This window comes from Sphaerodactylus townsendi, linkage group LG02 (genome assembly GCF_021028975.2).
Source record: "Sphaerodactylus townsendi isolate TG3544 linkage group LG02, MPM_Stown_v2.3, whole genome shotgun sequence".
NCBI lineage: Eukaryota > Metazoa > Chordata > Lepidosauria > Squamata > Sphaerodactylidae > Sphaerodactylus > Sphaerodactylus townsendi.
Genome location: NC_059426.1, coordinates 80,449,878 through 80,468,707, shown reverse-complemented (window position 1 = coordinate 80,468,707; position 18,830 = coordinate 80,449,878). Strand labels below are relative to the sequence as shown.

General features: G+C 44.9%; 1 protein-coding gene across 1 annotated transcript in view; it reads left to right on the top strand.

The window, feature by feature from the left end:
- Window positions 1-842: 842 nt before the first annotated feature.
- MOB2 (MOB kinase activator 2) overlaps window positions 843-18,830 on the top strand; it is a 151,835-nt gene continuing 133,847 nt past the window's right edge. Inside the window, exon 1 of the mRNA XM_048484860.1 lies at window positions 843-1,210. Coding sequence (XP_048340817.1) covers window positions 1,194-1,210 — 17 coding nt within the window. The 5' untranslated portion in view covers window positions 843-1,193. The remainder of the gene's footprint in view (window positions 1,211-18,830) is intronic.

Sequence of the window (18,830 nt, the reverse complement as noted above, 5' to 3'; positions counted from 1 at the left end):
GAAAAGGTTCGCCATCACTGGTATAGGGGATGGTAGTGTCGGTACATCTCTGGCTCCTTGGGGGGGACAATGAGGGCAATACGACTACAATCCGCAGCATCCACTACGTTGTAGAATAGGTGCCGGCTCTGTCTCTTCTGTAGAGTGCACAAGGAGTGCTCATGCTTCTTTATGTTGCCTAGTACTATAAATAGGAAGCTATGAAGGCAGAGAATTGCTGAGGACTGGGACACCTCCAGGATCATAGCCACGACCCCTTGAAAGGATTGATGGCCAGGAATCTAAGGGAGACTATGGTCTTATATAGGACAGCGATGTTGCATGGGGCGGGAGCTTGGCTGCGGAGAGCTGGCCCGAGCTCCTGGCACAGGACTTAGATGGTCACCCAATTCAGACAGAAGGCAGCAATCCATGCAGGTGCAGCGTGACAGCTGCAGCATCTTAATTCATGCCCGATATTGCTGGATCCTTCCGCCCTTACGATTTCCAGACATTTCCAAACTTTATTTTGCGCGCGTGTGTGAGCGGGGTATTCCTATTCACACGGACAACTCATTCTTTTTTAAATAAATTTTTTATTGTATAGACTAGTATTTATAAAACAGTTACATACAATATATTTGATCAAACTATACATTTCCCTCTTTTTTCCTCCCCCCGCCCCCCGTTCTTCTTTCTCAGTTATCCAAGCAAGCAGCAGACGGACAACTCATTCTAAAGTTCTCTTAGTACACCCCATTTCAAATAGGGAGACTACGTTTCCCATCGTGCTTCAGTAGGCCGGTCACTTCCGGGTTGAAGTAGCCGGGCGTGCGAGCGGGAGGGGTGGGGACATGCTGGAGGAAAGGCTGTGTGTTTACTTCCGGCCACCCTGCGAGCGAGTGAGTCGGGAGCGAGAGTGTGTGTGTGTGTGTCAGTCACTCCGGCTGGTCGGCTGAAGGGAACCGGCGGGCGCTGCCTCGGGGGCGGAAACCCAGCGGAGCCGCCCGGAGAAGAAGCCCCAGGCAGAGAGGACGCCGGGCGGGAGAGGCACCCATGAGCCGCCTCCGAGGCCGGAGCGAGCGGTGAGGAGAGGAGTCCGGGCGGGCAGGCAGGGACACCGCTAGAGCCAGCCGCCCGCCCGCCCGCCTGCCTGCTCGGTCGCTCCCCCGGCCGGCCCAGCACCGCGGCGGCGCATAGCAGCAGGCGGCGTCATGGACTGGCTCATGGGGTGAGTAATGTGGCGTAGCGGGGGATGTGTTGGGGCTCCTCGTGGAACAGGACCCCGAGCAGCGAGGGGCTCTTTGCCAGTGAGGAGTGCTTCTTGCCCCCAATCCCTCGCCTGGAATACCTGGGGGGTTGGCTGTGGCATGGCCCCAGGCGCAGATATTCGTGCGGGGAGTTGTTCCGTGTTCCTGAGTAGTTAAGATTCGCTTACTCTTAAACGTTTATGTAGAGAGCGTTGATTAAAAGCTGCAATGGATGAGTATGGAATCAGGGATGATAATTTGTTCCAGGTAAGCAAATACTGGGTTAAAAGATGCGTGAGAATGTTTACTGGTTACTTCCAAGGGTTTTTTTTTTTTTGTGGTAATGCATACACTCTCCGATTTAGTGCAGACTTGGGGGTTTTAAAACTATGCAGGTGAGAGATGTTCACAATTGCTAAGGGTTAAGTTGGGGACAACAAATTAGGTTTGTTTATGAAAGTGCAGAGGGACATTATTGCTAGGAGAACTTTGAATGTTTCCATACCACCAGTTTACAATTGCTGGTGGTGGGAATTACAGTAAGGGGTAAAAAAAGGATGGGTTTTTTGTCAGCGGTGCCCTCGTCTCTAGTGGGCAAAATAAGATTCTGTTGAGTGGCACTGATAATGGCTCATGTGTCAGTAGATGGCACTTTCTAGGCAGACAGCATGGAGCATCACAGCTGCCGGTTTGGGATCTTGTCTTTCTGGAGATCAAGGAATACAAAAGGGTTGGTAATGCTGTTTGGCATGGGCTGAAGTGCATTGTAACGGCAAGAGACTTCAGGGACAAGGGAGTCTCCCGAAAAGCTTGTTCAAACTGAGCATTGGAGGCGCATCTACAGTAATACTGGGAAGGGAATTATTACAGGCATTTGTAGTTTTGTATTGTTAAATGTATTACTAGCGGCCTTTAGTTTTGTAATATGTCAGTTGTTAAGCAATATGCTTATTCTTGATTAGAGAGCAAGAGAGCAGAAATGCAGTGTATAAATTCTGCTGTATTTATCAACACATTAATCATTTAGATTCTGAAAAGGCAAGTCTCAGCACATTTCCAACAACATGGGCTTCTGTTTTTGCGGTACTATTTCAGGTCACACCTTGAAACTTTTCAACAGTTGGCTTTGCAGTATGTAGAAACTGAGACCTTGCAGAGGTTAAAACTAAAGCTTTGTCATCCCAGGAGGCTTTAGAAAGCCTGGGATTAATAGAACTAATTTCACAGGCAGTATGTAGAAAAGAATTTGCTGTTGTTTTAAGGTTCCAAGTCTCAGACAGGTGAATAACACTAGCAATATCCAAGTGCAAACATTGATGTTCAAATTGCATGAATATGTTTGATGTGAGTGAATTTTGGTGGGCTGCACAATTCATTATTGAATTGAAGGCTTCAACGAATGATGGTTTGTTAGGATAGTCTAGTGTATTAGAAAATGACCCTATGTAATTTTACCTGCACTCCTAGAATTATGCCTGAGAGTCATTCACTCCAGGATGTGGGAGAGAAAAAAAGTGACCTTCCACTATAGTGTACATGCCATGTGGCAAAAAGCTTTTAGCTGGCTAACTATCTTACTTCCCTGTGTTTTTGGTAGGATAGGTCCCCAGTTCCATGGGAGAAAACCTGTGCTGTGGTTTGCCCTGCCAGTGTCGGCCTGGGTTTTTTTGTTTTGTTTCAGTTCAAGGTTTAAAATAGACCATAGATTCCTCTGGCTTAATCTGGGACTTCTCAGGAAGAAGCAGAGCTGCTGCAGTTTTTATGCTGCTGAGGTAACTCAAGTACTGGACTCTTGTTTAGTATCAGTAACTATAATGCAGGCACGGTTCTACCGTCTTATTTTTATGAACTGACAGGTACTCTCTAAATTGCGTTCAGTAATTGCATATAATTCTTGCTGAGTATTGCTTATATTCTTATGTTACTGAATCATAAGACAGATGAGACTTCAGTGAAAACTTCCTGTCAGGGTCTGTTTTTAATTGTAATTTGTGGAATTTCTTTTGTGACACCACTATTGACTACACTTACAGAATAAATTGTATAGTACCAGTCTATTGTAGCAAGGCTTTAGTAGCATGCAGCTTCATTTGCGTCCAGAATTCAATGAAATCTAACCCTTTTGACTAAGAAAGGAGATGGAAATAAATGCTACGTGAAATAGATTGTACATTTATTTGTGGGAGCAGAAAGGTAGGATGTACATTTGTAAAATAAAATGACTTACCTGTAGAAGAGTTAGGCATATCTGATTTTGTGCTCTGTTTCTATTCACCATTCTGCTACATATTCTGTGTAGTACAATGTAGTTATGTACTGTATTCTCACTTCATAACTGTAGTAACCAATGTTCAAAGGGAGGAATCAATTGTGCTGATACTCTGTACCTAGAGTTATCTTTATTTGAAGTTTCTGCTGTTCCAAGTTTAGCTCTCATTTGTCTTCTGTATCCCTTTCAAGAAATGTATGGACCTGGATAACTGATGGCCCAATTCTTTGAGCATTTATTTGGAAGTAAGTACCACTTATTTCAAGGGAACTTGATTCCAGATAACTGTGTATAATGCTGCAACCTGAGCAACTTACACAGACTCAATGCAGACACAATGTGTCCCAGTTTCATAACTGACAGTAAGAGACTGGAATTGTTGAAGGGGTTGCATGTTCCATCCTGTACTTGAATCCTCAAACTTCTTTTGAATTTTTAGCATTAATCGTTGTATGTCCCATTTGCTCTGAGACTAGTGCTATCATAGCTAGCTGTGACTGGGATTTAAGGCCAATTCAGGTCTTCTGTAGAGGGGTATCTTCAAGGTGCTTTCATGCTGCCCAGAAATATTGAACTTCTGTTCATATATTAGTGTAAATAATATTGAGTTTATGAAACATTAAAAAGAGTTACAATCCTAGAGTTGGACAGATTACAGAGCTGTAGCATATGGCATCCTGTGATTTCCTGAATGTTTGAAGTTGCCAAACTTACAAAATCTTCATAGCCTTATACTTTAGAGGTAAGATATGCAATACATTGCACATTTAAAAAATCCAGGAAAGATAAATGCTCCCACTATATGTTGGAAGTGGGTTACAGTAGGCAACTTAGCTTATGCCATTGGACTATTTGATATGAGAGTAGCAATGAACTAGCAGTCTCTAAGGACAGACACTGTCCTTTAACTTGCATAATTTTGTCTTATATCCTTCATTATTAAGGAAAAGTATCTTTATTGAATGTGACTTTCATCAAATGTATCTTTATTGAATGTAACTTTCATCAAATGAACCACTGTGATGCAAAAGTTAATATGTCTAAGACTGGATAAACTCAGGTTTTATTCCCAAACTAACTGTTGGTGATTTCGGAGCTCTCTCTCTCTCTGTGTGTGTGTGTTTGTGTGCCTAGCTATCTTGCAAGAATAATATTGAGGATAAAAATAGAGCAGGGATGGAAGTGATAGCATACTCTGTCCGGAGTAGTACAGATTTTGAAAACTTAATGGCATAAGTCAGCATTTCCCAACTTTTTTTCCATGGCCCAGTTATTTTAATACCTATACTCCATGACCCACTAAAATTTTTATGGCTTACTTGTTAGTAAAATAAAACAAATTTGAATATCACCCCACCACGTGCCTGCCTGTGCTGGCTTGGCAGGAGCGAGCCGAGCCCTGCCCCGGCCTTATCTGCATGCGGCAGCATCAGGGAGTCTCCCCGGGATGCTGCTTCCGCTCCCTCACGGTACCAGCATCTGCCATGAGCTGAGGCTCTGGCCCCAGCCCCTTTCTGGTTGGTCGTCTGGCTGGGGAGGAGCCCCAAAGCTGCTGTATCATCCCCGCTGGTCCTGCTCCAGGTGGGCAGTGCCCTCTGAGCAAGGATGGGGGTGGAGTGGTCGGTCCCAACCATGAATATTAGGTGACCCAGCATTTTGCTTTTGTGACCCAGTGCTGGGTCACGACCCACCATTTGGGAAATGCTGGCATAAGTGACTTACAAGCCATTAAGGACAGAGCTGCTACCACCTGCTCTGCCCCTTTTCTCTAGCTTTCTGGAAATGTAAAGGGAACCTATCTCCTGGAAAGTAGGAAGTTCCTGAAGAGAAAAGGACAATTGTTTCACCACCTAATCAGCTCCCCACTGCACCTGTGGATTAACTTGTTTTATGGCAAATAATGTGTGTGTGTATATTGCTAAGTAACTTGGATTTAAACGTTTGTAGTTCTCTTGCTGAAAATTTTATTCTTATTTTGCCAAGGTTTCCACTTTTTATTGTCTGACAGTTCTCTTGATGGTATTTAAATGAGTTGGTGTTCTTTTGGACTTGGTTCCTAATGAATACTACATAACTTACCGTATATACTCATGTATAAGTCGAATTTTTCAGCACATTTATAATGCTGAAAAAGCTCCCCTCGACTTATACGCGGGTCATTAAAATTTTTTGTGTGTTTTTACTTTGCCGGCCAGCAGGGGGCGCAGTTTTTATGCTAGCAACACCAAAATTTCAGGGTACCCTCGGAAGACTCTCCTGATGATACCAGCCAGGTTTGGTAAAGTTTGGTTCAGGGGGTCCAAAGTTATGGACCCCCAAATGAGGTGCCCCCATTCCCCATTGTTTTCAATGGGAGCTATTAGTAGATGGGGCTACCCTTTGAGGATCCATAACTTTGGACCCTCTGAACCAAACTTCACCAAACCTGGCTGGTCTCATCAGGAGAGTCTCTTTATGATACCAGCCAGGTTTGGTGAAGTTTGGGTCAGGGGATCCAAAGTTATTGACCCCCAAAGGGGATGCCCCATCCCCCATTGTTTACAATGGAAGCTAATAGTAGATTTTTCATTTCTGATAATATCCCTCTTAAAATCTAAGTTGGGTTACATTTGGACATACAGATGATGATGAGGAATCCAGTTTTGGAGGATTTTAACTCTTGTGTTTTAGCTTGGTTAAGCTAAAGGTTTTGTACTTTTTAAAGTTATTGTTGATACCACCATATGTATTATTGTTCTTTGTTGACTCTCTTTTCCCACCTTACCAAGGAGCCAGTTTACTGTGTTTTCTTTGAAATAAATATCTCAGAAACATTTGCAGCCTCCTGATGCCTCCAATTAGATGTAATTTTTTTATTGGCATCTATTTTTTATTTTTTTTGAAATTTACCAGCAGCTGCTGCGACTTTCCCTACCCTCGACTTTATCGATGAGTCAATAGAAGTTTTCCCAGTTTTTTTGTGTGGTAAAATTAGGTTGCCCTTCGATGACTTGCAATATCTTGGCTCGAAACTTATCACGCGAGTATATACGGTATGTGATTTTCTGTTATGAGTTTTCAGTATCCTGGAGAGATTTGACCCTCTGGAGTCCTACTTTCAATTAAACCCCCCCCCCTTTTTAGGATTTCTTTTAAAAAAATTATGTGACCATGTTGACCTTTTCAAAATTTAACAATGGATTGCATGTAGAAGTTGGTAATATATTTCATCACTGCACCAGAGTGGTTGAATAATACTTAAACTTACTGGATAACAATTAAGCCAAGATTGTATCCTCCTAGCCTGTGGCTAAGTTTGAAGAAGAAGGTTGTTTATCATGTTGTGAAATTAGTACCCATTAGTATCCATTGTGAAATTAGTACCTTTATATGTAGAAAAGATTTTCAGCGGCTGTCACAGGAGGTATTGTAAAAATCTATTCTCAGTTTGTCATATTAATGTCCTTGATACTGACAGGTCACTGTGGTACTATTACAGAAAACCTGTTGATTCAATTTCCTAGAGAAGTTTTGTTTTGTTTCATGACATTAGTAGAGAGGTTAGCAGTGTTTCTATGAACATTATACATTGCTGCTTTATGCACTATAAGGTTAATGGTTCCTAACTCAGTATAATTGCAACTTGTTGACTGGCTTCTCTTCTGCAAGGAGGCATGTCATAACTTGGGACTGTTTCATTGGAAATGTGGTCCTGTTAAGGAGCCAACTAATTTTGAATGTAAAGGTTGACATTGTAAAGTCAGTGGTTTGGATCTGATAGGAAATCTCTTTGAGTGGAAGAGATTTTTGTTAGCGGATCAGACATTCCATACCCCATATCTCATTCTGCAGCTCAAATTTCCCTCAAAATTCTGTTCCTAGGTACCTTCAACAACAACAGTGTGTGTGTGGGGGTGTGTGTGCAGGATGGAAGGGGGTTCAAGGTCTGTAGTAGAGGTGAGAATTTGCAAAAATAATCCTCTCTCTTCCAGAGCAAAATTTGGCACTCGGTTGTGAATCAGTTACACCAGATCACTTTATTCATTGTATCCCTTCAGCACTATACACAGTCTACTTTCCGCACTCTGTTGCTCTTGCTGCTTCCTGTCATTTGTTTATTCAAGGGTTCTCTTAGAAGCGTTGTCACATTTGTCACTCCTTAGGTTCTGCATTTTCCAACTTCAGCTCGTCCCTGGGCCTTTCCCCACTTACCTTAAGCCCCGCGCTACTCTCCTCAAGTAGTGCGGGGTCCCCCTGCACTCCCCACAACAGAGGCGGCGACAGCGAAGCCGCCCCGACGCTGCTGTTGCGCCCCTTCAGCGCGCGGCATCCCTGGCGCTGGAGAAAGCTTGAGCACTGATGACCAGCGCGCCCAGGCGGAGTTGTGAAACCGACGCCTGAAATTTGTGCGCCAAGTACCAGCGGTATAGGGGGGATCCTTGTGAGTGGGGAAACGCCCCCTGTCCTTTGCTCTTAATTTATTTGACCCAATCTCCCAGTGAATATTTGTTCTTCTCATCTTCAGCCTTGACTTGCTCAATCCACTTTTTATCTCTGTTAATGCTCTTTTGCAGAACTTCTCTAAGGGACATCAAAAGAACAAGCTGATTGCAGAAATTACAAATCCGCCCTCTCCTCTTGTTCATCAGCCATCTACCTGGCTAATTATATTATTATACTACCATGATACACACCAAGTCTAGGACTCTCCTGTGCCACTTCACCACTTTTGATGCCCTCTAAGGTCTACCCTGCCATCTTCCTCCCGTGCACTCTGTTCAAGACTTGTGCACTTGTTTAATTACTCCATTCCCTCTCCCAGGTTTTTTTCCTTTTTCCACTTCTGTTGCCCTCTTCAGTCCTTTTCTGTCTCACTCGATAATCTAATGTACCCTTACTACTACTTTCTTTTTGATCGTATCCCCTGTTGACTTCTGGTCTCTATTTTCTTTACCATTCTCTAAACCATGTAATCTAATCCTTTTTTTCTGGCTCCTTTCCTTTTGCACTTGAATATTCCATTGTTCCCCATTCTCACCCAACCCTTGACCCATCTTCCTTTTCTACTATAACCCATTTTCACTTCTCTGTTTTCTTTCAGTCTCCTAGAATATGCAGTTTAGTCCCACCAATTTGGTGTCCTGTTCTTGCTAAGTTACCATACTGTCTTTCTGAAAGTGCTGTCACCGTAACAACTCATTTAGTGTTTCTTCAAAAAACACCCCGCTTCCTGGACATTTCCTCTGTTCTTTGGGGTTCTATGGAGACTTGCCCTGTTCTGTATATATGATGACCCTGAATAACCTCATTGGATACCATGTGTTTCAATACAACTGATGTGCTAGTGATATTTATCTGCAGGAATTTCCTCCATCTACTCTCCATTTGCATGTTTCATATTTTATCCCACCCTTTCATGGAATTCAGGGCCTTGCATGTTCTTCCCCCTTCTTCCATTTTATGTTATGTGCTTATTCTGTGTAATCTGTTTTGATTCTCATTGAGAAAAACAAGACTATATATACAATAAATAAGTAATAATCGTTTCACATCATAATATTTTGTAAGAAATAAAAACGTGTGAAATTCATTGCTTGCTTGGAGGTAGCCTTAGCTTTACTCTATTCTGATGTAAATAGGATTGTCAGAAATCCCCCCCCCCCCAAAAAAAAAGAATTAAAGAAAACGCACAAGAAATCATAAGAATTAAAGAAAGGCAGAAAGGCATTGAATTACACCTAATAGGACAAGATCTGTGTATGGAAAAGGCGGAACAAAGGATTGAAAACTTGGAAGTGAAGTGTAGAAATATCCATCTACAATTTAGAGGATTTTCAGAAGATTTTTTTTGGGGGGGGGGCAGGGAGATAAGCTTAGAAGATCATTTTTGTAAGCTGCTACAAAATTATTTGAAGATCCAAAGAGTGTTTCCTGATATTTATCAGATATGTTCAATAAACTCAAGTTTTGCAGTTAAGAGTAAGTTGTAGGATATTCTGGGTAGATTTATGTATAAGAAAACATAAGATGCTATATTAAGTAAACAAAGAGAATCCCTACTTAAAATGGCAGAGACAAAATTGTAGATTATTCAAGTCTTGCCTTCCAGTCTGTGAGAAAAAGGAGGAATTTTGATTTCTTAAAACAGATTCTACGAGGGAAAGAAAAAATAAATCTCTGGAGAATTCCATTCACCTTGGAAATTGCATTACCTAAGGGTAAAAGAATTATCACTACAGAACAACTTGCAGAGCAATTACCAGATGAGGACACTCCCAAAGAATCTGGAAGAGAATTTGATAGAAAATCTCCACCTAACTTAAAAGAGAATTCACTGAGATCAAAAGAGGTAATAAAAACGAAGAAGCAATAAAGATGATAAATTAGAACAAGCCGCAGGGCTCAATTGTATTGATCAACATTAACATCTTAAACAAAACATATTTAATCAACTAGACAAATATTTAATCCATTAAAAGGCAAAATGCAGATACACTATGTATTCAAGAAAAGTTTTGGAATGGATAAAGGCTAATAAACTAAATCCCAACAAGAAAGAAAAGTTAGTGGTGAGTGGAAGGTCTGATCCGGTATTTAAGGTATCATCCATTATGAAAGGGATTATACTTTCTTTGAAGGAATGGGCACATAGTCTGGGAGTGCTATTGGGCCCAGGTTTACTGCTGGTTAAGCAGGCAGCAGCTGTGGCCTGAAGTGCCTTTTATCAGCTTCAATTGGTTAGTGTGGCGGTTCCCATCCTCCTCTGTGCTCCTTGGGCGACTGCACCTTCCCACCTTCCCTAACCTGGGGGTTGTCCTCCCCAGACATTGACTTTTCCAGTTGGCCCGAGGGGCCAAGAAACAACCGTGCCCACAGGGTGCCTGCCGGAGACGGCAATCCTCCCCTCCTGCAGTCCCACGCCCCCATGCTGGCCGCCTAGCCTTCCGACCCCGGGCGGGGCAAGGCTGGCGCTCTCCCTTGTTACTGCACAGGGAGGAGGGGAGACTGGGCCCAGTCTCAGGCAGTGGCTCCCACCCTGTTACTTCACAGGGTTGGGACCAGATGGGTTTGAGTCTGCCTTTCCGGCGCGATGCCCCGGCTCCCAGGCTCTTGCCCTCCAAGCCCGCTTCACACCTCTGCTCTCCTTCACCCCACCGCACTTCCACACCCTCCCCAGTCCCTGCTGCTGCATCAGCTCCCGTCTCCTTGTGCCCCACCCCCTTATATCCCCTTCCGCCCTTCATCTACCTCCCTCGCCCCAGCTGCTGCGCTCGACTTTCCCCCACAGCTGATTCAGCTGGGGGAGGCCGCACCTTCCCGGGCACAGAGCCACACACCGCCTTTGCCTTCGTGGCAGTCGGGGCTGTGTCCTCCTCCAGCGCCGTTGCTGCGGTCGACCCTGCCATGGCTGCCGAGGTGCAAGCGGACTGAGCGAGTCCGGGCTCTGCGTTGGCCGCCGGGCCGCTGCCCCTTCCCACAGTCCCCGCACCATCCGAAGGGTTGGGCCCCGCCCCGTTGCCCGTGGTGGCGGCGAGCGGGTGTGGACGGCCCGTTTGGTTGCCCCGCACCCCCTTGCTGCAGCTGCCGAGGCACAGGCAGGCCGGGTGAGTCCGGGCTCCGCATCGGCCACCATAGCCAGGCCCATACAGTTAGCTACTGTGACCTTTCCTGGGCAGAAAAGATCTGGTCACTGCGGAACATGCCTAGTTATATCGATTCAGGGGTTTTGTAGTCTTCCTAAGAACAGTTGGAAGTGTGAGATAGAGCTGAGTGTCATCTGCCTATGGTGACAATCCAGCCCCAGATCTCTTGATGACTTCACCCAAAGGTCACCTTAACTTTACATGTTAGGAACTTTGCTGTCTGTGTTTTCACATCTTGGATATACATTTTTCTGCTATTGTGCTGTGGAAAAATCAATCATAGAATCATAGAGTTGGAAGAGACCACAAGGGCCATCAAGTCCAATTCTGTGCCATGCAGGAACAGACAATCAAAGCACCATGGCCGGCCAGCCTCTAGTGTATTCCACTGTCAAACAGCCCTAACTGTCAGGAAGTTCCTCCTAATGTTTAGATGCAATCTCTTTTCCTGCACCTTAAACCCATTACTCCTTGTCCTAGTCTCCGGAGCAGCAGAAAACAAGCTTTCTCTCTCTTCAATATGACATCCCTTCAGATATTTAAACTATCATATCCCTTAACCTTCTCTTTGCCAAACTAAACACACCCAGCTCCCTAAGTCTTTCCTCATAGGGCATGAATTCCAGACCTTTTACCATTTTGGTTGCCCTCCTCTGGACCCATTCCAAATTGTCAATATCCTTCTTGAATCTTGTTGGGTGTTTCAGTTCTGGCACTTCTTTCTTAGGAGATGACTTGTAGTGTGGGTGTCAAATAATGGACTTATTGGCATTGAAAAAACGTAGGCATTTTCTGGTTTCAAGCTCAGCATTTAGAGGTCAATACAGGCAGTAATCAATATAAATAGAAGATCAAAATATTAGCTTTAAGCTCTACAGAGGGCAGAAAACATCTAGAACAGGGGTAGGGAACCTTTAACACTCAAAGAGCCATTTGGACCCGTTTTCCACAGGAAAAGAAACACTTGGAGCCGGAAATAATTTTTGACATTTAAAATAAAGATAACACTGTATATATTGGGGTTTTTTACCTTTTACTCCACTCATTCTGAGAAACGCATGGATGCATCCGCCCTGCTGCCTGCAGGGCGGGCAAGGATGGGGCCAGCAGCTCGGCCTCGCCCGAGCACTCCGAGGAAATCGCCCGTCCCGGCTCAAACGAAGGCGGCGGAAGCCTACGGAGATCGCGGCCCAGCCAGCCATGGGCAATTGGTGCGCCCTCCCTGCTGCCTGCAGGGTGGGCAAGGATGAAGCCGGCGGCTCAGCCTTGCCGGCGGCCCGAGGCGCCGCCCCGCTCAGCAATGGGGCGGGCGAGAGGGAAGCCCGATGGTGCAGACCCAGCCCAGCAGCGAGCGGTGGTGCGCCTGCCCTGCTGCCTGCAGGGCGGGCAAGGATGAAGCCGGCGGTTCGGCCTCGCCGGCCTCCGGGAAAGCACCCATCCCGCTCCATTGGGGCGGGCGAGAGGGGAAGCTCGCGACGCAGCCCAGCTGGCCATGGGCAGTTGGTGCACCTGCCCTGCTGCCTGCAGGCCGGGCAAGGATGGGGCCGGCGGCTTGGCTCGTGGAGCCGCAGTGCAAGGGCAGAAGCCGCAGGTTCCCTACCCCTGATCTAGAAGCTTGAGCATGGGCAGAAATTAACATTTATCTCAATGTTTTGTACAGTTTGTGTGCACTTGTATATACAAGTTTGTTAGCTTTAGTAGGACTGCACACAGAAGAGCTGCCTGCAAAGAGTAAGAATAAACTGCTCAGACTGTCAAAATAATTGAACATCATGCCGGGCTGTGGGCAATAATGGAGAATATTTACAAGGGTTTCCACAGCATGAAGCAGCCCTTGCCTGTCCTTCCAAGGCTGAATAGGGTTCAGAGGAGGCCACTCCTTCAGATTGGGCTGCAGGCCAGCAGGCTTTCAGATCTGTTGGGGTGTTAAATGGAACAAAGAAAACAACTGAACAGAAGTTGACTTAATATTTTTTTTAATCTGCATAACTTGATCTAACGCTGAAGTGAGTTCAGCTGGTAGTGGTTGTAAAGTTCTTGTTGTGGCTGTGTTTGGTATGTTTGTTGTGGTATTTCATGACCTTTGGAAAATATATGAAACATGTCTTGGCATTAAGGTCAATTGAAATAGCTGGAATTTGGTATGGTGACTAAATCAGAGTCTGTGACACATGTATGCACAACTCATTGTAACAACACAGTTCTCTTAAAACATGTTATGTAAAAACCAAACACTGTTCAGGATTGCTGGATGACATTTGACAACTTTATTTAATTAACTGATTAATGGATTCTTTATGCCACTCCTCCCTTCTACTGTTGATAAGCATAATCTGTCACAGATGAAATTGCCTATTCTTCATGGCAGAGAACTTTGTATTTAAATGACATAATGCTTTCTGCATTAATTCTCATGCCCAGTTGTAATGAGGAGTTTCCTTTTGTTTTGTCTTTCCTTGGTAACAAAGTTATGGGTTGTTAGACATCTGTAACAAAGTCAGAACTGCTGGATTTGTATTCTGAAAATTGGACCCCCTTTGTCCTGTAAATACTTTGCTATGATTGCTTGGTCCTGCTTTTTCCGTACAACACACTTCTCATTTGAGGCACATAGAATTTTATAAATGATGGTGTTATGAATGTGTAGTAAGTTAATATGGATTTTGATTGGTAAAAGAATGATTTGTCTATTTCTGTTATTCCAAAGCTAAAATGTGCCTAATGATATATTACATGGTCCAATTTAGAAAATATTTTGAAGCTCTATTTCTGCACTTTATTTTTAAAGATCGCTTTGAATTATTTATGACCATTCTTTCAGAGCACTTTATGATGGTGAGTTTGATAGGTGACCTTCAGCTCTGGAGTGTCATTTGATCTAAAAGTGATAATTTGTGTCATATGCATTTGTCATAGAGAAGGGCCTTTCATAATGTATGGGGATGGTTTGTGTAATTTCAACTTCCCTGTAAGGAGGTTGTGTTGATAATTAATTCTGTTGCTTTCTGAGGTTTCAAAATGAGAACATATTGTAGGGCTTTATAGGAAAGACAAATGGGTACCTATGAGACTTATGATGGTGGTGGGGAATTCCATTCTTTCCCCTGCTTACCTACCAGGCCAGCCACTTGCAGCTCAAGCCATCAGTGCTCATGGCTGCCTTTCCATCCACTAGGTGCCCATGGACTTGACTAACCAATCTATGATTCCCAGGGGTGATGAGGCATAAGCAACTCATTCCTCATCCACTTGCATTGCTACCCCTCTGCAGCTTACATGAAGGTGGGTCTATGGCAGCTCCCCTTTTGGCTGGCTATCCTCCCACATGTACATCCTCATATCACTGCTTGGCGGTGGCCACTTTTGATCTCCTCCTACCCTTTCTCATGGAGGCGAAGGACATCTTGAATGGGTTTTCCTCAACCCATTCGCAAGGAGGCAGGAAACACTTTTTCATCACTTCCTCTAGGAGCCTTGGTTGCCATCTTCTCCCCAGTTCTTTTCCTGTCTCAGCAGGGAGAGCAGGTGGTCTCCTTAGGCTCCTATAGGACTTGATCCTAATTCTTTCTTTTTCACCCCTTTGTCCTCCTCTTCTGTCCTCCTCTTTGTTTCAGCTTAGCAACCAGGAGCTATTGAGCACGCTAATTGCACTTAGCTATGGCTCGGCTAGACAGGAAAATGTTTCCTGCCTTTTCCTCAGGCCCCCGGGGCAACTCAAAATGGCAGACAAATCCTTCTCTCCACCCAGGCAGTCCTTTACCCCTTCTCCCACAGAGGGGACGTTGGCAGCCAAGGCTGCTTTCTCTTCGATCTGTTTCTGATCAGATGGCTCCCACCCATCCCCCGAGCAGGATAAACGGGTCCGACCTACTCCTACTCCATTTGGCCATGGTGGCGGCAGTGCGACCTCCTTGCACAAAAAGAGATGGGCATTTTCAATGGAGCCCAGTGCCTCCCAAGGGTGTGGCTGGCACAGGCAGCTCCGCGGAAGGTACCTCTAGCTCTCCATGAGTCTCAGAGTGCCTTTCCGTTGAAACAGAGGTCGAGGAGATTCCCATTCTTTGCCAAGATAGGCAAGATCAGGGCGATTTGGGGGGAGGTGATATTGCAATCACAAGTACTTCACAGTCCCCTGATTCAAATGCAGGCAATTCAAACAACCAGGATTTTTGGCTTAACTCCCCTCCTTTCATTATCACTGACTTTTTCAGGAGAGCCATGAGGGAGGAAATAGAAAATTATCACCAAGCTAAGGAACATCAGGAAGCCCACAGGCATTCCTACAGACCTTCCCATTCTTTTCAAGGGAGAAATTCCAGGGACCCTTGCCAGGATCCCCTACACTTTCCAGGGGAGGAGGAGCCAAAAGGGCTTAGTGACATAGAGGACAGACCAAACTATGACAAATGATCTGATTCTGAGGTCCAAACCATGGATCCCTCAGAGATAAACGCCAGGTTCTTCAGACAGGAGGACTTAGCAATGCTTATATCTAAAACCATATCTGCACTAGACCTCCATGACTCTGAGGATGCACAGGACCCCCGCCTCCTCCTCTACAGAGCAAAACAAGCCCCTCAAAGGGTTCCCTAAAGGAAGTGCAGAATACTTCCCCCAGAAAAGAGGATAGAACAACTTTCTTTCCAATACCTGATTGTTTCAACAAGCGAATTAGAAGGGAATGACTTAATCCAGCCATTAACAAAAGCTTACCCCTTCATTCAAAAAGCTGTACCTTAGCATTTTCACACTCTCCGGCAAACTCCCCCAGTGGCAATCCTACACTTAGGAGGCCTTGAGCCTAAGGAAGGCGAGGGCAACATCAAAGATGCACTAGACAAGCGTTCTGACAAGGTCCTTCGCAGGTCCCACGACGCCTTAGCACCCACTATTAAAACATTAGTGCCATCATCCACAGTGGCCAGAGCATGCATGGTCTGGCTTAAACAAATCTTACAAATGATCCCTCCAGACTAACAAGGCCTCAGGGAAGGAGTGGAACGGGTTCTCATTACTAACGCATTTATTGCTGATTCTACCTTTGACACTCTCACACTGGTAGCAAGGTCCATGGTGTCCAGCCTAGTTGCCCGTCTCAATGCTTGACTTCGCATTTGGCAAGCGGACACTCATTCTAAGTCAGTTGTTTCAGGCTATTCATATTATGGATCTTCTTTGTTTGGCAAAGAGCTAGATCAAGTGCTGGTCGAAACCAGAAATAAAAAGAAAGTGATACCTAAATTCGTTTGTCAGGAACGCCCTCAAGCTCCAATCAGAACCACCTTCAGGTCCCAAAGGGTCTTACCTAGAACTCCAAGAGACAGCTGGTGTTCTGTTTGGCAAAACCAAAACAACTGAGGAAAGCCTTCCTTTCATCGCTTCAACAAGCAACAGGAAAAACCCTTTCATACTGACAGAACCCCCAAACAATGACTATCCGGACATTTCAGTTGGTGGTTATCTCCTCCACTTCAGCAGTGCCTGGGTAGGCGACCATGTCGACAGATGGACAAGGGAGGTTGTCACCACGGGATACGTCATCGAATTAAATTTTTTTCCCAAACAACACTTCATGTCATCTCCCATTCATTCAACCAAGGCAAAGCCAAGAGAACAATGGACACAGTCTCCCATCTACTAATCATTCAAGTGATAGAACCAGTTCCACCTTCAGAGAGGTTCTCAGGAACTTTTTCACATTTTTTTACCGTACCCAAAAGGACATGAGACTGGCGTGCCATACTCAATCTCTGCGGGATCAACAGATATATCAAGCTCCCAAAATTTTGCATCGAGACTCTCCGGTCCATAGCATCGGTTCCGCAACACGGGAACTTTTTGACTTCATTGGACCTGACAGAAACCTACCTCCATGTCCCGATCCACCAAGCCCATCAAAAATTTTTGCAATTCGCCATTGGGAATCAGCACTTCCAATTCCGAGTGCTCCCATTTGGTCTGGCTACGACACCCAGAACCTTTTCCAAGGTCCTCCTGGCTCCCATCACCTTTCTGACGGAACGGGGGATTCATATCTATCCCTATCCAGATAATCTCTTGATCAGATTGAGATCCCAGGAAAGAGCCCCACAGGATCTAGAAACGGTCCAAAACACTCTTTGGCAGCATGGATTCCTGATCAATCAGACCAAAAACAACATGACTCTAATGCAGAAAATTCAACATTTGGGAGCCATCATAGAAACCACAAGGGACTCCTTATTCATCCCAAGGGACAAAACCTTCAAAATCCAAAGATCAGTCTCAGCAGTAATTGCAGCACGAACAGCCCTTCTCCTTCAGTTGGCTCAACAAATGGGACTTATGATTTCAGTGACCGACCTCAACCAATGGGCTTGGTTCCATGCACATTCCCTTCAACAGTTTCTCCGTCCACAAGAAGGACAGAATTCTGAGGATTTCTTCATCCCTTCAGATGGCGGACCCTACACTCCAATTTGTGCAAAGGAAAAACGTATTTGCACCAGAACAGGCCTCAGATCGTTACAGATTCCAGTCTGACAGGTTGGGGAGCTACACTGAGTAATCAGATTGCTCAAGGAAAATGGAATCGAGAGGAGACCAGGTTATCATCAACATCCTGGAGACTAGGGCGATCTTCCTGGCCTTACAACATTTCCAGCAGGACATTCTTAAACAACATGTACTAGTGAAGACCAATAACACATCGGCCAAAATATATGTCAACAATCAGGGCGGATCCAGATCCTCAAAACTACATCAGGAGGCATCCAGGATTCTAATTTGGTCTGAATAATATGTTGTATCACTAGAGGCTGAATACATACAAGGCTCCTTGAATGACAGAGCAGAATGGCTCAGCCAGAGTCAGATTCTAGAGGGAGAATGGAAGCTAAATCCAAAGGTATTTCAAAAAATCCTCAAAAAATTCGGAGTTCCAACGTTGGACCCATTTGCACCACCAAAGAATGCACAAATCTCTCTTTACATGATGAGGTTCTATCACCCTTCAACTTATGCGATGGATGCACTGACCAGCCAAGGGCCAAAAATTCTATTACACACCTTTCCACCCTTCCCTGTCATACCAAGACTACTCAGGAAGGTGATAGCAAAACAGGTCACCATCATACTGATAGCTCCAAAGTGCCCAAGACGCCCCTGGTTCCCCACCATACACACAATGTCGATATTTGCACTGCTACAACTTCCACTGGAACTGGACCTCCTATCCCAGGGATAGGAGGAACAATCTGCCATTCAAATCCTGTCTGGGTCAAGCTGACCCCTGGCATACCCTTGTTTGTTCACCTTGGATTTGTTCTGGTCACTGTTTCTCCTTTCCCTCCCTCTGACAGCCTGCATATCCTCTCATCTTTCTTGCTTCCTTCTCGTCCACTGACTTACCTTTTATTTGCTTCCATCTTCAGTTTTATTTATTTATTTATTTTATATCCCATTGTTCTCCACAGAGGTGGCCTGAAAGAACTTACACCATTCTCTTCTGCTCCATTTTATACTCACACCAAACCTTTGAGATGAGTCCATCTGACTCAAGGTCACTCAGGGCACTCCATGGCAGAATAGATGTTCAAATATGGGTCTCCCCAGTCTGAAACTCCAACCACTGTAACACCACTGTATTTGTGGGATTGCTTCTATTGAACAGTAGCCAGCTGCTAGGCCTGACTGATTGATCCAGGTCATATGGCAAGTAGCAAGTCACTT